Source organism: Quercus lobata, chromosome 10, assembly GCF_001633185.2.
Source record: "Quercus lobata isolate SW786 chromosome 10, ValleyOak3.0 Primary Assembly, whole genome shotgun sequence".
NCBI lineage: Eukaryota > Viridiplantae > Streptophyta > Magnoliopsida > Fagales > Fagaceae > Quercus > Quercus lobata.
The window spans coordinates 13,143,711-13,158,370 of NC_044913.1; the positions used below are offsets into that span (position 1 = coordinate 13,143,711).

Below are 14,660 nucleotides of genomic sequence, written 5' to 3' on the forward strand. Positions count from 1 at the left end.
TGTCCACCACCATTGATATTAACTATTGAAAAAATTGTTTAATCACATCGGTGACTGATAAGGAAATTGGCTTAGTGAGAATCATTCCCCATGCGCCTATAAGATGTCCTCAGTAAATTTCCTATGCAAGCATTAATAGAATATGATAGAATTATGTTGGTGATTATTGGTAATTCACAATTCTGTATCCTTTTGCTGCACTTAGGCCTCATTTAGAGTTTAGATATCCAAACAATTAGTGATAGTCTAGAACATGTTAGATTCAAAGGTTTACAATCTTGAACTTGTACCAATTGATTCCAGTCATGGAATAGACACAATTCTATTGGTGGGGTTTTCTTTCCTCCATTTTTCTTGTAACATCCACAGGTTGGACCACTAAACCACAAATTGGTACATATGACATGGATGACATGCACACATGATGATAAATAGAAGATAGTGAAGTTAGACTTGACAGAAATTTGGAAAGAAAGTAAAACACATAATGAGAAGAGAGAGCACAGTTAATATACAATTACAAGAAAAAAAGGGTAGGAAATGGGTCATACTTCAACATCAGTGACTATAGTTCCATCAGAGGATTGCGTGAATTCTTCCCATAACCTAAACAACAAATAGAGATTCATCATTATTTTGTAATAAATCTAATCAACAAATGCTCTAAAATCGATGTATGCATACCACAAAGTTAATTTAGATTAGGAATTGCACAAAATTAAACAATTCATTCAAGATCAAGCAATTGAGACCATTATTAATAAAGCATTGTGTGAAGGACCAAAAGGAGAAGTAATCCTAGAGTCCCACATGCACATGGAGATGTGCTTATAAGGAGTGATCTTTTTTTAACGTGCAAAGGCCTTTTTCTCCACTGTTGTGGGAGGAAGAACAAAATTGTGAGGGGCATGAGTCTCAAAGTGGACAATATCTCTACACCATTGACCTTGTGTAGTCTCCTTTTTTTTTCTTTTTTTTTTTCTTTTTTTTTTTTTAATCATGTGCCTGAACAGTGTGTTGGGGTGGCTCCATGATGTTTCTAACCCAAGATCTTATGAATATCATAAGGCCTTAGGAACCACTAAGCCAACCCCTTGGTGTGAATGTATTAAAGAAAAGTTTACCAATGAATTATTATCATGTGGTATTTAACTATTTATTAACAAGTGGTTATGTTTCGTAAAAATTCTTGTTTTCTATTTTCAAAAGCTTGTTTTTGGGAATATAAAGAAAAAACAATTTTCTTATATTTTTGAAATCAAAAATATGTTTGGTTAGTTGAAATTAAAAAAAAAAAAAAAGTTTTTTGAAGAAAAAAATAGAAAATACTAAAATATGTTATTACTAGGATTTGAACTTTAATGCTAACTTATTAAATGAGACAGATACTTGTTTTCATTTACTTTTGAAAACTAGAAACTAAAAACAGTCTTTTGTATGTTTTCAGTTTCCTTCACAAATTGAGTTTTGAGAACAGTTTTTGTTTTCTGTCTATTTTGAGTTGCCAAACAAGTTTTTTAATCTCAAAAATAGAAAATTATTTTTGAAAACAGAAAATAAGGGGAAAAAGCAGTTACCAAACATATCCTAAAGTTTTTGTTTTTATTATTTATTTATTTTTATTACAAATTTTTGATGAGTTGCTGTGATGAATGATTATGAAGAAGTAAAAAAGTAATGTTAGTTAAAAAAAAAAAAAAAGTGACATGTTAGTAGTGGGCTAGACAAACTAGAAATTTTTTTATTAAAAAATAAAGTTTGTTTTTATAAATCTAAAATACAGTTGAGTAATAAATATTATAATGTATTGAGATTGAAGCAATGTCATTATTGTGGTTCACCAAAATTAAGAAAGTTCAATTGGACACTCAGCATAAAATTAGACTCCAATTGGATTCTAATTAGATTTTTTCTAAGTTTTGGCTTTTATATATATATATATATATATATATATCACAATATAAATTGTCACAGCTCTTTTTGAAAATTTTTAATTCAAAAACATCAATATGAAATAAGACCTGTCACAATTTAGTATACAAAAAGAAGATTATAAGATTAGAAAATCTGAAATAAAGTGTATCACAATTCTTTTTGAAATTTTCTAATTCAAAATACATTCATATGAAATAAAACTTGACTCAATTCAAAATATAAGAAGATGATTCTCTACACCTCAATTAAAATATGGGTAAACTACATATTTGGTCCTTAACCCTTACACTATATTTCAATTTAGTCTCTAATCTTTTAATTGTGTTAATTTGGTCTCTAACCTTTCAATGTTGTGTCAATTTAGTCTATGCCGTTATATCTTAGATGAAAATTGCTGACATGACAAACAGTCAAAATAAAATTTAAATTTATTGTTACATCAGCAAAAGCTAATTTTTATTTTGACCATTAGACACATCATCAATTTTCATCCAAAAGATAATGGCAGAGGCTAAATTGACATGGTACTGAAAGGTTAGGAACCAAATTGACACAATTGAAATATTAGGGATCAAATTGAAATATAATGTATAGAATAGGAACCAAATACGTAGTTTATACTTAAAATATTTTATAACCAAAAAAGTGTTAGCATTTAATCCACCCTCTCCAAACAAAACTTTTTTGTAGTACAACTTAATGATTTTACAAGATGTTGCAACAACCCTGATACCAAAAATAAGTATGACACAAAATTCTGTTAAAAAACATCAAAATTTTTAGGAGTTTGGTTTTGTTGTTTAAATTTCTTGGCCTCACGGATTTGATCAAATAAGGTGTATAATTGTTGCAACATAATTAATTTGATCAAGGGTTCTGGATGAAATTTCAATCAACGAGCCTTAGAAAAATGACAATAGCATCATATCCTCAGACTATAGAATATATATATATATATCAAACAATTCAACAATTCATTCGAGATCAAGCAATTGTTAATACCCTTATTAGTAAAGTATTGTGTGAAGGACAAAGAGAGAAGCAATTCTGTAGCCCCACATCGTCTAGAAAAGCACATAAATATGTGCTTATAAGAAGTAATCTTTCTTTAATGTGTACATGAAATCCACTAATTATCAAAAATAATTAAAAATCAACGTAACAACGTATTAAATTAATACTACTTCACAGTATCTACAATCAGTCAAAAAAACCAAAAGTACACCCTTTTTTTTTTATCTACAATCAGCCAATACTAATACTAAAGTGTCCCAAGTGTCAGCCAATAACACCCCTTTTTTTCTTTTTTCTTTTTTAAATTTTAAACTAAAGAAGATTTGTATTCTCTATATAAGAACATGTATACCTTCCCATTCTGAACTTGCAAACACTTCCCACATACCTCAAACATACTTTAAGGTTCCAAAAACATCCCACAATGGCTGGAAGACTCATAGATCTGTTGGACTTGGAGAGAAGTAATAGGTACTATTTTCATTTTCTTCTTCAACATTTTCTTATTCTTCTTCAATATTTTCTTATCAGCTTATTTGTTATTTCCCTCCGCTTGATGTTCTAGTCATAGTTGGCTTATTAGTTATTAGCCAAACCGGTAAACAGGTCATAGTTGGCTTGTGCGTAAGCCAACACAAGCCAACTTCCACAAAACGTTCATCGAGTTTTGAGGAAATGTGTGGATGCTGAGAAGGTATAGCTTGCAATCTGTTCATGGAGGGCCGGGAATATACGTTCGTTATCTCTGACTCTGTCTCAAAACTCCACTCCCTCGAAAAACCTTTCTCTGTTCATGATGTTTTTTGTAGTTTGGACAAGGATTTTCTGCGGCTGTTGCTGCATACAGGGCAGCTGTAAATAAAATAAAAAGTGTAGCCTTAAAATTAGTTGTAACATTAAGCAACAACTTTTTTTATTAGAAGTGAATTTTGACAAATTTACTATTGGATATATTATATTTTTTTCTTACCTCCTCCATATTTGCAAAATTTCTATAAAATTAAAAATTAATAACTATATAATCAATAAATTGTTTAAATTACAATTTTTTGAAATTTAAAATTATGCATAAAATGTAAACTTATAAATCATATAATAAATAATATCTAATTTGCACAAAATTTAGTATTTGTATTAAGAATATAAAGAACATGTAAGATTGTACATTTAAGTTACAGCTAATCTCCCCTAAAAAAAAAAATTACTGCTAATTTTGTAGTTAAATTTAAAAAAAAAAAAAAAAAAAAAAAAAAAAAAACATAAACATGTTGAGTTTTAAGAGAAAACGGCGGTTAACCGTTAACGTTAATGATTTCTCGCACGGCAACAAATCGCTCTCTTCAAAACCCCTTCAACGCTTCTCTCTTATCCTCCTCTTTCGTTTTTCTCAGAAACTCCCGCCAAATAATAATAATAATAATAATATTGATGGGTATGGCATCCGCATCGGTCGGCGGCGGACAGAAGCGTTGTGAGCTTCAATGGAAGTTTGTCGTTGCAGGTCTAGGGCTCCGTAATGGCCTGTTAAGAAACGTGGATTTCAGATCTGGATCCAAACCCAAACCTCTGTGTTTGGGCATAAATAGCTCGCATTGATACTGATTTTCTTTATTTTTGCTATCCAATTTACAAATTTTATTGTTACTTAGATCTTTTCTTTTTTTAATAATTGATATTCATTTTTCATTCTTAATCAGCGTCAACTCAGATGAAGCCGTGAGCTCAACTAACAGATTGAAAGCTTTTTATGTCATATTGAAGAGGTTTGGGTTCTCATTTTTTATCTCTCGACAAGATGATTGGATCAATTTTTGTTTAATAATTGATTTTTTAACTTTTGTTTTCTACAAGTTTCAGCTTAAAAACGGCTGTGATTACAGTGCTGGAACCAATTTCTAAAGCACTTGTATACCTACTGAAAAGGTTTGGGTTCTCCTTCGATTTTCAATTTTTCAAATTTGATCTTTATTTGCCTTTTAGTTTTCTACAAGTTTCAGCTTAAATTCGGCAGTTGATTTATTGAAGGTTTCAATCTTGGAAGTCTTTATCACCTATTGAACAGAGTTGGGTTCTTGTATAAATTTGTTCTTCATGTATGTACTTATATGTGCTTGTATAGCTCATTGAACTTAGGCGCTAGCTTCTGGATATGCATAATTTGGGATTATTTAGATGGGTTTGATGAAGCATATTATTATGTCTATTATATTTATTAATATGTAATTGTTAAAATTATTAGTTGAAGTTGGAAGGAAAGTTTATTGTTAACTATCTGTTTCATGGCTGTATAATTGATTTTTTTTTTTTTTTTTTTTACTTGAGTTGAGTTTCTAATTTATTGCTCAATTCAATTAAAGTAAAAATCATTTGTTTTTGAAGGTTTAACTTAGGTTAAAATGGTTTTAATATGGGTTTTTATTTAACAAGTTATTGGTCAATTTTGTATTTGAAGGCAAACTTGTAATGAATACTATGCTTGGACTTTGTTGTCCATTGGTCACATTAAACTCCCAAGATTACTCTAGATATAGAATTGGTCTCCATACCAAAGGAAGAGAGCAGTGCCGGCTCAAGGCCTAGGCCTAGGCCTAAGGCTCCACAACAAATAAAAAATTTTCCTACTAAAAAAAGGCTCCATCTCCCTTAGTAAAAGGCCCAAAATTTTATAAAAATATAACATTTTTTAAATAATTGGTACTTTTTTTTAAGAGTGATGCTAAAGATACCACAAATTTTACTATAAATTTAACTAATATATCACCAATCACATAAAAAAGTAATTCAAACACAAATAAATTAAGTTGTTGAAATTCATCAATTACAGTTATAATCACATTTATTGTGAACATTTTGTAGTATTTTTAGTATTTTTCTTTTTCATTTCTAATAAAGCTTTTAAAATAGGAGACCAATAAAAATTTAACCCAATTGAAACCCTAAGATGTTTCAAATAAAATACTGCAAATATGATAAATCATCAATGATGACTAATCTCCTACTAAGCCACACATCAAATAATATTTATCTATCTTTTTCTCTTAAAAAGAATATATAAAATTTAAATTTAAATTACAATTGTACTTAACTATGCATAATCATATATCCAAGTTAAAGTAAGTTCCTTTTTATTCAACTATAATATTCAATCTTCTATATGAAATTAACCTTAGTTTAACTAGTATTATTCATCAATTTCTGTATTTACATCAAATTATTCTTAATTTAATTAGTATTATATAATTTTATTTAATTGATGTTTACATATAAAAAGGCCCCATATAAAATTTTTGCCTTAGGCCCCAAATTTTGTTAGGCCGGCCCTGAGGAAGAGTATGCTCAAGTCCTAGCTCATCAAAATCAAGTTGCTTCTTCCTTTGCTTTAACTCTAGCCCAATCAAGTAGTGCATCCTATTGTCTTTTATGTTCCAATCCATGGGTCATTGGAGTCTAACAAAATAAAAAGTAAAATAATTAAGATCTCCTAAAAAACCCTAGACTCAAGTACTCAACTAAGTTACAAAACTACCAAAATATCCTTAATTCATAGGCATTGCAGAAATTACAATTTTGCTCCTAAATAAAAATTGACCATAATTTAGCAAATAAAATCCCATATAAAAAACTGTTTTAACCCAAAGACACCCAACTAGACTTTTAAAATCACATGGCGGCATCAGGTAAAGTAGTAACATTTTAATGTTCCATGGCTGCATCAGGTATGTTGGCTTGGAACTGTTGTGTTGCTTTTCTAAATGCTGGGTTGTTGTGAGGAGTGTGGGTGATTGCCTTTTGGGAATTCTGGCTTGTGGACTGACTGTCAGCCATTATTTTGGTTGCTATTTATCCTACATCAGGTTATTGGATTTTCCTATTGTTTTGTTGCTTAGAAAATAGAGGAAATGACTATTACGTTGGAAAATCTCAAATTCATGTATTCATGCTAGTTTTAATTTAGGGTGAAAAGCCATATTTTTAATTTTCAAATTTAAGGGGGAAGGGGGTATGTCTTGTTTTGCTTGGTTGTTTTTGAACTCGTTGTTTTAAGAAAAAAGTTGTCCATTATCATTGTTGGGGCATATTCTGATTAGTATGAAAATTAGCAAGGAAAGTGGAAAAGGTATTTTTCTATACTGGCACAGTTGTATGTTTGCTTTTAAGTTTTCAAGCTTCTCCGATCTTTATGGCCAATAATAGAAGAGATTTGTGCATCCAACGAAAACATAGTGGGAATGAGATGGAAAAAATGAGGAAGAAGAGATGATTTTATTCCTTTGCTAGTCGGGTTTCTAGTTATGCTGGTTTAAGATGGTAAATGCTTGAGATTTTGACTAGAGTTTATGCCCCTGATGGTGGACTCCTGGTTTTTGTTTTTATTTGGGAAAGGGGTGGGGGAAGGGGGAGGATTCACTTTAATTTGGGTATCAAATGCTGAAATGATGAAAATTGGCTGAGTTGATGTATTTTGTTTGATTGAATGGTATTTGTGACAATCATTTCCTAAGATTTAACATTCATTTCCATCTTACATTACAATTATATGTTATTTATGATAGGATTTTCACTAGAAAATTATGATACTTTAGATTATGTAACCGTATATTAGAACATTTTTGTTTGGTGGGTCTGCAAAATTTTAAGAGTATTCTTTGTTCTTTGTTAAATGTGTTACTTTCACTTCTATATTTTCACCCCTACGGAAATAAATTCAATACTTCTACATATAAATGATCCAAAGGGATTATAAAACCATGAATTTCAAATTAATGAATTCCAAATCCCTTGATTGATTTGAAATCCAAACCCTAAATCTAAATTCATGTTCCCAAATGCAACCGAAGGGTTGTGCTCCTCTAAGACTTTTATGTTAGCAAGGCCTGATTGTGTTATTATTCTATAATAACCAAGATGCCAGCTGTCACTAAACTTAGCATGGAAAGCCCAAGCACTAGGTTTGTGCGTGTGCCTGTTAACTAGGAGGTTCATCCCTTCTAATGCAATTTAGTTTGAATTTCAAGAGTCTTTTAACTCAGCGGCATTGGCTGGTCTCCTTTATGTGGAGAACCAAAGTTCAAATCTACCTCTATACATTTTCTTTAGTATCTTTCAAATATACCTGCAGTTTTCCGTGGAAATCTCTACTCCAGATCTTCCTTTTGCTTTCAAGATTCTCATAAATGAGAAAACTTATAGAAAAACCAGCAGAAACTTTCTTCCAATACTTTCTTCAAAAAGCCCTTTATGACAGCAATGTTCTATGAAGTTATGTTCGTAAAGGTTTGCGTGTGCAATTTTTTTTTTCTTCGTAATTTTCTCTTAAATTTCTCTCTTTGAAGAAATTTCAGCAAAGTGTATTCCCATCTCATAGAAATCTCTCTTTTCTAGAACCGTACAAGAATTTGTTTTTTGTTTTTTGTTTTTTTTTTTTTTTTTTTTAGCTGAAGAGTTGATAGAGGTGTTAATTGAAAATAAGCATTCTTTCCAAGCTGATCCTATTGTTTTTTTAAAAACTGATTCTTCTCTATTAAGTGAGTCTTTTATCCATTAGGAGTTTAGGACTATATCTTCTGATCAACTAGCTACTTGCAGCAGAGATTTACTTCATTTAGACTTGTATTAAAAAGAAAATAAAAAATCCATTAGGAGTCTGATTACAGGCAGGTCTCTGATTCCAGCTCGTCTCTGGAACTCTATGGAACCCAAAATGGACTTGTTTGGTTGCTGGACAACCGCTAGCAGTGAGCTTGGAATGGGCCCATATCTGACATATTTTTGGGCCTTTCTCGGTACTTTTAGTGAGCGTTTGGATAGCAAGGAAACTGGCGTTTTGCGCGTTTACGTTTTGCTCTGCTGGGACCCACGCGCACGCGAGCTGAAGAAAAACGCAAGTCTGGGCTGTTGCTGAAACGCAAGTTTCCTCCTACTACACGCACCGTTTCACTTATCCTCCTACACGCACCGTTTCATTTAAAAAGCTCTACGCACCGTTTCAATGCAAGAGCTGAAACAATCAACCCATTGCCTCTTGCGCGTACTGTTCATGTCTCAAAATGCTGAGGAAAACGGTGCACAAGCAGAAGCTGTTAAAACAGAGCATCAACGGTACGCAATCCATTGTAACGGCTATTTCCATTCTCACGGCTTCTGCTTTTTCTCTCAACTACCGGTGGCAGAATGCCTTCAATCCCCTTCAATGCTCCATCCAATTCGTCTTCAATGTCGTTCACCTACCCACCAACCAGCAAGATATCAAAACAGAGCACAGCAATTGATTACTGCAAACCCAGTAGGCAGAACCAAAAGAGAAGATCCCCTCTGTTCAACAAACGCTCGAGCTCACCTTCTCTCCGCTTCGGTCATCGTCGCTGCCACTCCCCATCTCTGCATTCACGGGTAAGTTGTTGGACTCGAAGCTTCATCAATTTGTGTTTTTTTTGGGTTTAACCGTTTGTGTGTGGTTTTTGTATTCAACTTCTGTGTGTTCTCTGTTATGTTTTCCATGACACTAGTGTGGGTTTATTGATCCGTTGTCTAACACGAAAACGCTCACTTAGTGCCTCTGTTGGATATACCATTGTTTACTTTGCATTTTTCAGATGAGTTTACTTTGCATTTGGATACACCATTTCTGTTACTTTGCCTAACTGAATGCACCCAAAGTGTTTGTTTAAATGCCGCAATGAGTATAGAAGGTAGTTGTATGAAGCTTCATCAATTTGTGGTTTTTTGGGTTTACCCGTTTGTGTGTGGTTTTTGTATTCAACTGCTCTGTGTGGTTCTATCATATTATTGCATCATAAGTACGAAATATATATTTGATTTTCTTAATTATAGTCAAATCAAAGTTCAAAATTTGTAAAATTCTTCTTAATAACAGTTTGTAGACTTTTTCCCTACTAATCATATAAGGGTGGAATAAGATTTTTTTTGTTGATCTTCTGTTATGTTTTCCATGACACTAGTGTGGGTTTATTGATCCTTTGTCTAATACCATCATTTCTCTTAGTGCCTTTGTTGTATTTGGATATACCATTGTTTACTTTGCATTTTTCATATGAGTTTACTTTGCATTTGGATACACCATTTCTGTTACTTTGCCTAACTGATTCTAAAATGCACCCAAATTGTTTGTTTAAATGCCTCCATGAGTATAGAAGGGAGTTGTAGGAAAAATGGTTAAAGAGAAGAAATCAATGGAGGGTGGTAGTAATGATGAAAGAGCTGACTGGAAAGACCCTCAGGAACTAGAGGCTTTTTGTCGGTTTTGTGCTATTCAAGTCATGGCAGGCCAAAGGAAGCCTACTGGATTTTTGTCCAAAATTGGGATTAGTGAAGTGATTCGGCAGTTGGGTGAGATTGAAAAAGTAGTGACTTGGCTGCAGATTAAAAACAAATGGGATCATTTGAGAAAAAGGTGGAAGATTTATAACAAGTGTTTGGAGAATGAGACTGGGTTAGGTTATGATCCAGCAACTGGGATGTTTGACGCACCTGATGAGTGGTGGAATCGAAAAATTGCGGTTAGTTTTGATCAATACATAATTGTGAAAAAATTTAGTGTCTAAAACTATATTCTTGTGTTCTAACTACTAGTTGTCCACATGTAGGCATGTCCCGATGCAAAAACCTTGAAAAAGAATGGTTTGCCTAATCGTGAGCTTCTGAACATCATGTTTGGAGGCACGGCTGCAACAGGGAGAAATGCATTCTGCACAAGTGGTCCAATACCAACGGAAACCACCGAAGGGTCTGGGGACTCTGGTAATAGTATAGAATTTGTTGACCCCCAATGTGAACCCGTTGTGAATGATGACGCAATGGAGGTTGAAGGTCCATCATCGTCGAGGGTAGGACCAGCAGTGAATAAGGGAAAAGGCCTAGCAACCAGTGTCCACATCTTCAAGCCAATTTCCAAGAAACCAAAAAAAAAGCGTTCAACCGCGCAAGAGAGGTCGGACTCTTTGAAGAGTATCTCAAATGTTATTGTTGCAAGATCTAGTGTAAGTGCCCGTACACCATCTGCTCCCACAGCAACAGATCAGATTAAAGAAATTCTGGACATGGTGTTGAGTCTTCCCGGGGTGTACTCGGGTCATTACCTTTATTTGTTCAGCACTATCTACTTCATGGAAAAAGAGCCGGGTAGACACATGTTTGCAGCACTTTCCGATAACAAGGATATCCAGCTAAAGTGGCTAGAAAAAGAGTACCAAAGGCACCCTGATTATCATATTCCGTGAAGGAACAATAGATTGTCTCGATAGGTTGTGTAGGCTTGGTGTAGTAATCAAACTTTCAGTGTTGTACCTATTGCATTATTATATTTCTTTCTTTTTTATTGGTAGGAACTAATGCTTGTTATGAGTGTGTATGTAAGACAATGCTCATCATTCCTATGTGTTTGAGCTATATTTATATATGTTTGTTCTATGTTTCTTTTATCTGAATTTTGCATTTAATATTTTAGAATTTAGCCCTTCTCTTGCTGGTAACTGGAGTTTGTGATGGATGGTTGAGTTTGGTAGATGCAAGTTAGGAATTAATGGAGAAAATGAGCCATTTTGTTTTGAAGTCAAAAGGATTATAATACTATCTTTTGGCTCTACCTACACTTCATGTATTTTGAGCTACATTGGTCTACATAATTTTGATCTGTTGGTCTGCATAATTTTTGAGATGCCTGCATATTGCTGCCTGCATTGCTGGTTCTGTACTGCTGGTTCTGTATTGCTGCCTGCATATTTTTTTTTTTTTGAAATCAAAGATTATTTATTTCATGAAATTTGTGGAGTGGCTTTTGAGATTAACATTTCTTGGTCTTCTATGTGTAGGGAAACGGACCCAATATTTGCTTAACTGTCAAAGCAACCAAATAGAGAATGTTTTGAGCCGGCACTATAGAAAAGGAAAGTGCCGGGCCTTTTAGAGTTTTATGCAATGTGAAAAAAGAAAAAAAATGAAGGTGCTCAATCAACTACCTGTTACTTGTAGGCTGATTACTTGGCTATTATAGGTGCTCAATCAACTTCTCTTTTTTATAAATTTTTAGGAATAAGGCTTGCCTAAGTTTTCCCCTCCTTTTGATATGTTCTTAGTTTTTATTTTGGTCATCTAGTAGTTTGTTTGTTCATTGTGTTTTTCTCTTTTTTGGGCTGTCTTTTATCTACCTTTTCTCTTTTGGAGACCTCTACCCGATCCCTTGTATCTTTCTCTCAATATTTATTTTTATTTTCCTTTCAAAAAGGAAAAAGTTCTATAACCTTCCCTAGATATTGGAGCAGTTGGCCAAATAAAATAGAGTAGGGTACTTTGTGTACACAGCCTCTGTACATGAGGTGGATTAGGCATATTAGGCATTGGGAGCTACCTATGGTTTGAAATGGTGGTTTTCTAGTAAGCTGTTGGGAGAGGAGAGGAAGAGCCTAGCTTTGTTTGGATATGGCCTTGTGGCATGAGTAGTTTTTGTGAAAGTAATATTTTTAAGATTGAAGGCAGATGCTTGTGGTGGCATGAGTAGTTTACTGCTTAGATGTGGCATGAAGTGGTGCTGGTGCTAGCTTTGTAGAATGCCAGTGGAACCTGTTTAAATGCATCCCAAATGTTTTAGCATCCAAAATAGTAACAAATACTTGACCGTACTGTGTCCTTGAATTATTTCACTGGAAAAAATAAGCTTTAACTAATTTAACAAACGGCTAATTTGAGCCAGCATTTAAGGTGACTAAAGGCATAGATTTGAAATATGGTAGCACTGTGAAATATCCTAGTTGATCAAATAAACTATTAATACATTAAATATATATATAAAAATATATATATATATGTATATATATTGATGTCTACCTTGAATGTTTTATTGTTATTGCTTAGACTATTTTCTGGTTATTATTTTTTATTGGTTGTATAGCATTAGATATCATCCGTATTTCAAGGCTCTGAATTGTAAGCTTGATATCTTTTGGATCATTGTTCAATATCTATAAAGCAGTCTCAAGGTTTACAAAAAGGATGGATTTGCTAAACGACTCATCTGATTCCCAGCACAAGTGAGTTTCAATAAACTTTAACAACTTCTTTGTAGGCTACATATTATAGTATGACATGAATAAATGTACATGCAATTAAAGTTGGTAACATATGCAGCGACGCAGACTTCGATCTGAGTGACGACATTGTACTTGCAGCATATCTAGCCGGGTGTGCATGTCTAGCTTACGTGAATACCTATATGACCAAAGTACCATTGCATACGAATATACAAACTGGCTTAGAATGGGTACAATATATTTTAACTGGACATGAGAAGAAATGTCGAAGAAATTTTAGAATGTCAAGCTGTGTGTTTAGACAATTGTGTAATACACTGCGCCAGTATGGATATTACGGTACCAGAGGTGTTTGCGTGGAAGAGTCTCTGGCAATGACATTGATGATACTTGGTCATGGTCAGGGTAACAGAATGGTGCAGGAAAGATTTCAGCACTCGGGTGAAACAGTGCATCGACACATGGGCACGGTAGTTACATTATTAGCCACCGTTATGGCACGGGACATTATCCAACCTGATGATCGTACATTTCGGGACGTGCCAGAACATATTCAACATTCAGATCGATATTGGCCACATTTTAAGGTGTTTTGTGAATTTAGTATCTTCACTTGATTTAAGTTAAATTATCTTTATGGTCTTTTTACATATTTTATTTTACATGGTATTTTTGACACAATGGTTAGGGTTGCATTGGTGCAATTGATGGGGTCCATGTCCCCGTGGTCATTGATGTTAAGGACCAGCTCCCATACTATGGCAGGAAGGGGATCACCACAACAAATTGCATGTGCGCATGTGACTTTGACATGAAGTTCACATTTGCATGTGTTGGATGGGAAGGATCAGCGCATGACACGAGGATTTTTTACAGCTGCCTCAATAATGAGAGTTACAACTTTCCGAAAGCTCCAGCTGGTTTGTAAATATTCAGTTTAATTACAGTATTAAAGTATGTATTAATGTAGTGAATATTCGCATGTAATAAACGTTTTCATTTGCAGGGAAGTATTATTTGGTTGATTCAGGATACCCTATGAGGAAAGGGTTCCTTGCACCATATAAGGGGGAGAGGTACCACATTGGAGAATTTCGGCCTTCTGAAGTGTTGCATCGTCCAGAGGAGAGGTTTAATTATCTCCATTCATCACTCCGTTCGGTCATAGAACGAACTTTTGGAGTTTGGAAGAAGAAATGGCAAATTTTGACACATATGCCACCTTTTAAGATGCACACTCAAAACTTGGTCATTGTTGCTACAATGGTTCTTCACAATTTCGTTAGAACACATGAGATAAACAATGATGTTGAATGTTCAGGATCTACAGAGGGCACATCATTTGGTAGTGAGACAGGTCATTACGATGCCATGGCAGAAACAATCTCAATCTTGGACGAACCTCAAATGAAACAGGTTCGTATGCGTATCACAAGATCAATATGTGCGGACGATAACTGACTTTTGTGGGGATCATAATTGATGGTTTTTTGAGTTCGTGGATTTGTTTTGTTATGAATCATGAGGATGAAGTGTTAAATCTGTATCTTACAAACTTGCAGGACACTTGATAGTTTATCCAAATTCACACAAAAAGTGTTTTGTTGTTGGCATCGACTATGTATTTTTCACAAGTAGAAATAAGACCAATTATCACTTTCGTACTAC

The 14,660-nt window shown here is 33.7% G+C and overlaps 2 protein-coding genes across 6 annotated transcripts; both read left to right on the plus strand.

The window, feature by feature from the left end:
- Positions 1-4,276: 4,276 nt before the first annotated feature.
- LOC115962752 (L10-interacting MYB domain-containing protein-like) lies at positions 4,277-11,387 on the plus strand. Of its 5 annotated transcripts, none has more exons than XM_031081633.1 (5): positions 4,277-4,712; positions 4,801-4,872; positions 8,622-9,339; positions 10,101-10,466; positions 10,554-11,387. In XM_031081633.1, exons 3-5 carry the CDS (start codon positions 9,121-9,123, stop codon positions 11,184-11,186), a joined length of 1,218 nt encoding a protein of 405 aa, XP_030937493.1. In that variant the 5' UTR covers positions 4,277-4,712; positions 4,801-4,872; positions 8,622-9,120; the 3' UTR covers positions 11,187-11,387. The 5 variants fall into 5 exon arrangements, with proteins under 5 accessions (XP_030937493.1, XP_030937491.1, XP_030937490.1 ...); XM_031081631.1 differs by having other exon boundaries at positions 4,807-4,872; positions 8,604-9,339; XM_031081630.1 differs by having other exon boundaries at positions 4,807-4,872.
- Positions 11,388-11,942: 555 nt separating this feature from the next.
- LOC115962753 lies at positions 11,943-14,659 on the plus strand. Its single transcript, XM_031081635.1, has 5 exons — positions 11,943-11,959; positions 12,932-12,992; positions 13,090-13,579; positions 13,681-13,912; positions 13,999-14,659. Exons 2-5 carry the CDS (start codon positions 12,955-12,957, stop codon positions 14,451-14,453), a joined length of 1,215 nt encoding a protein of 404 aa, XP_030937495.1. The 5' UTR covers positions 11,943-11,959; positions 12,932-12,954; the 3' UTR covers positions 14,454-14,659.
- The last annotated feature ends 1 nt before the right edge of the window (position 14,660 follows it).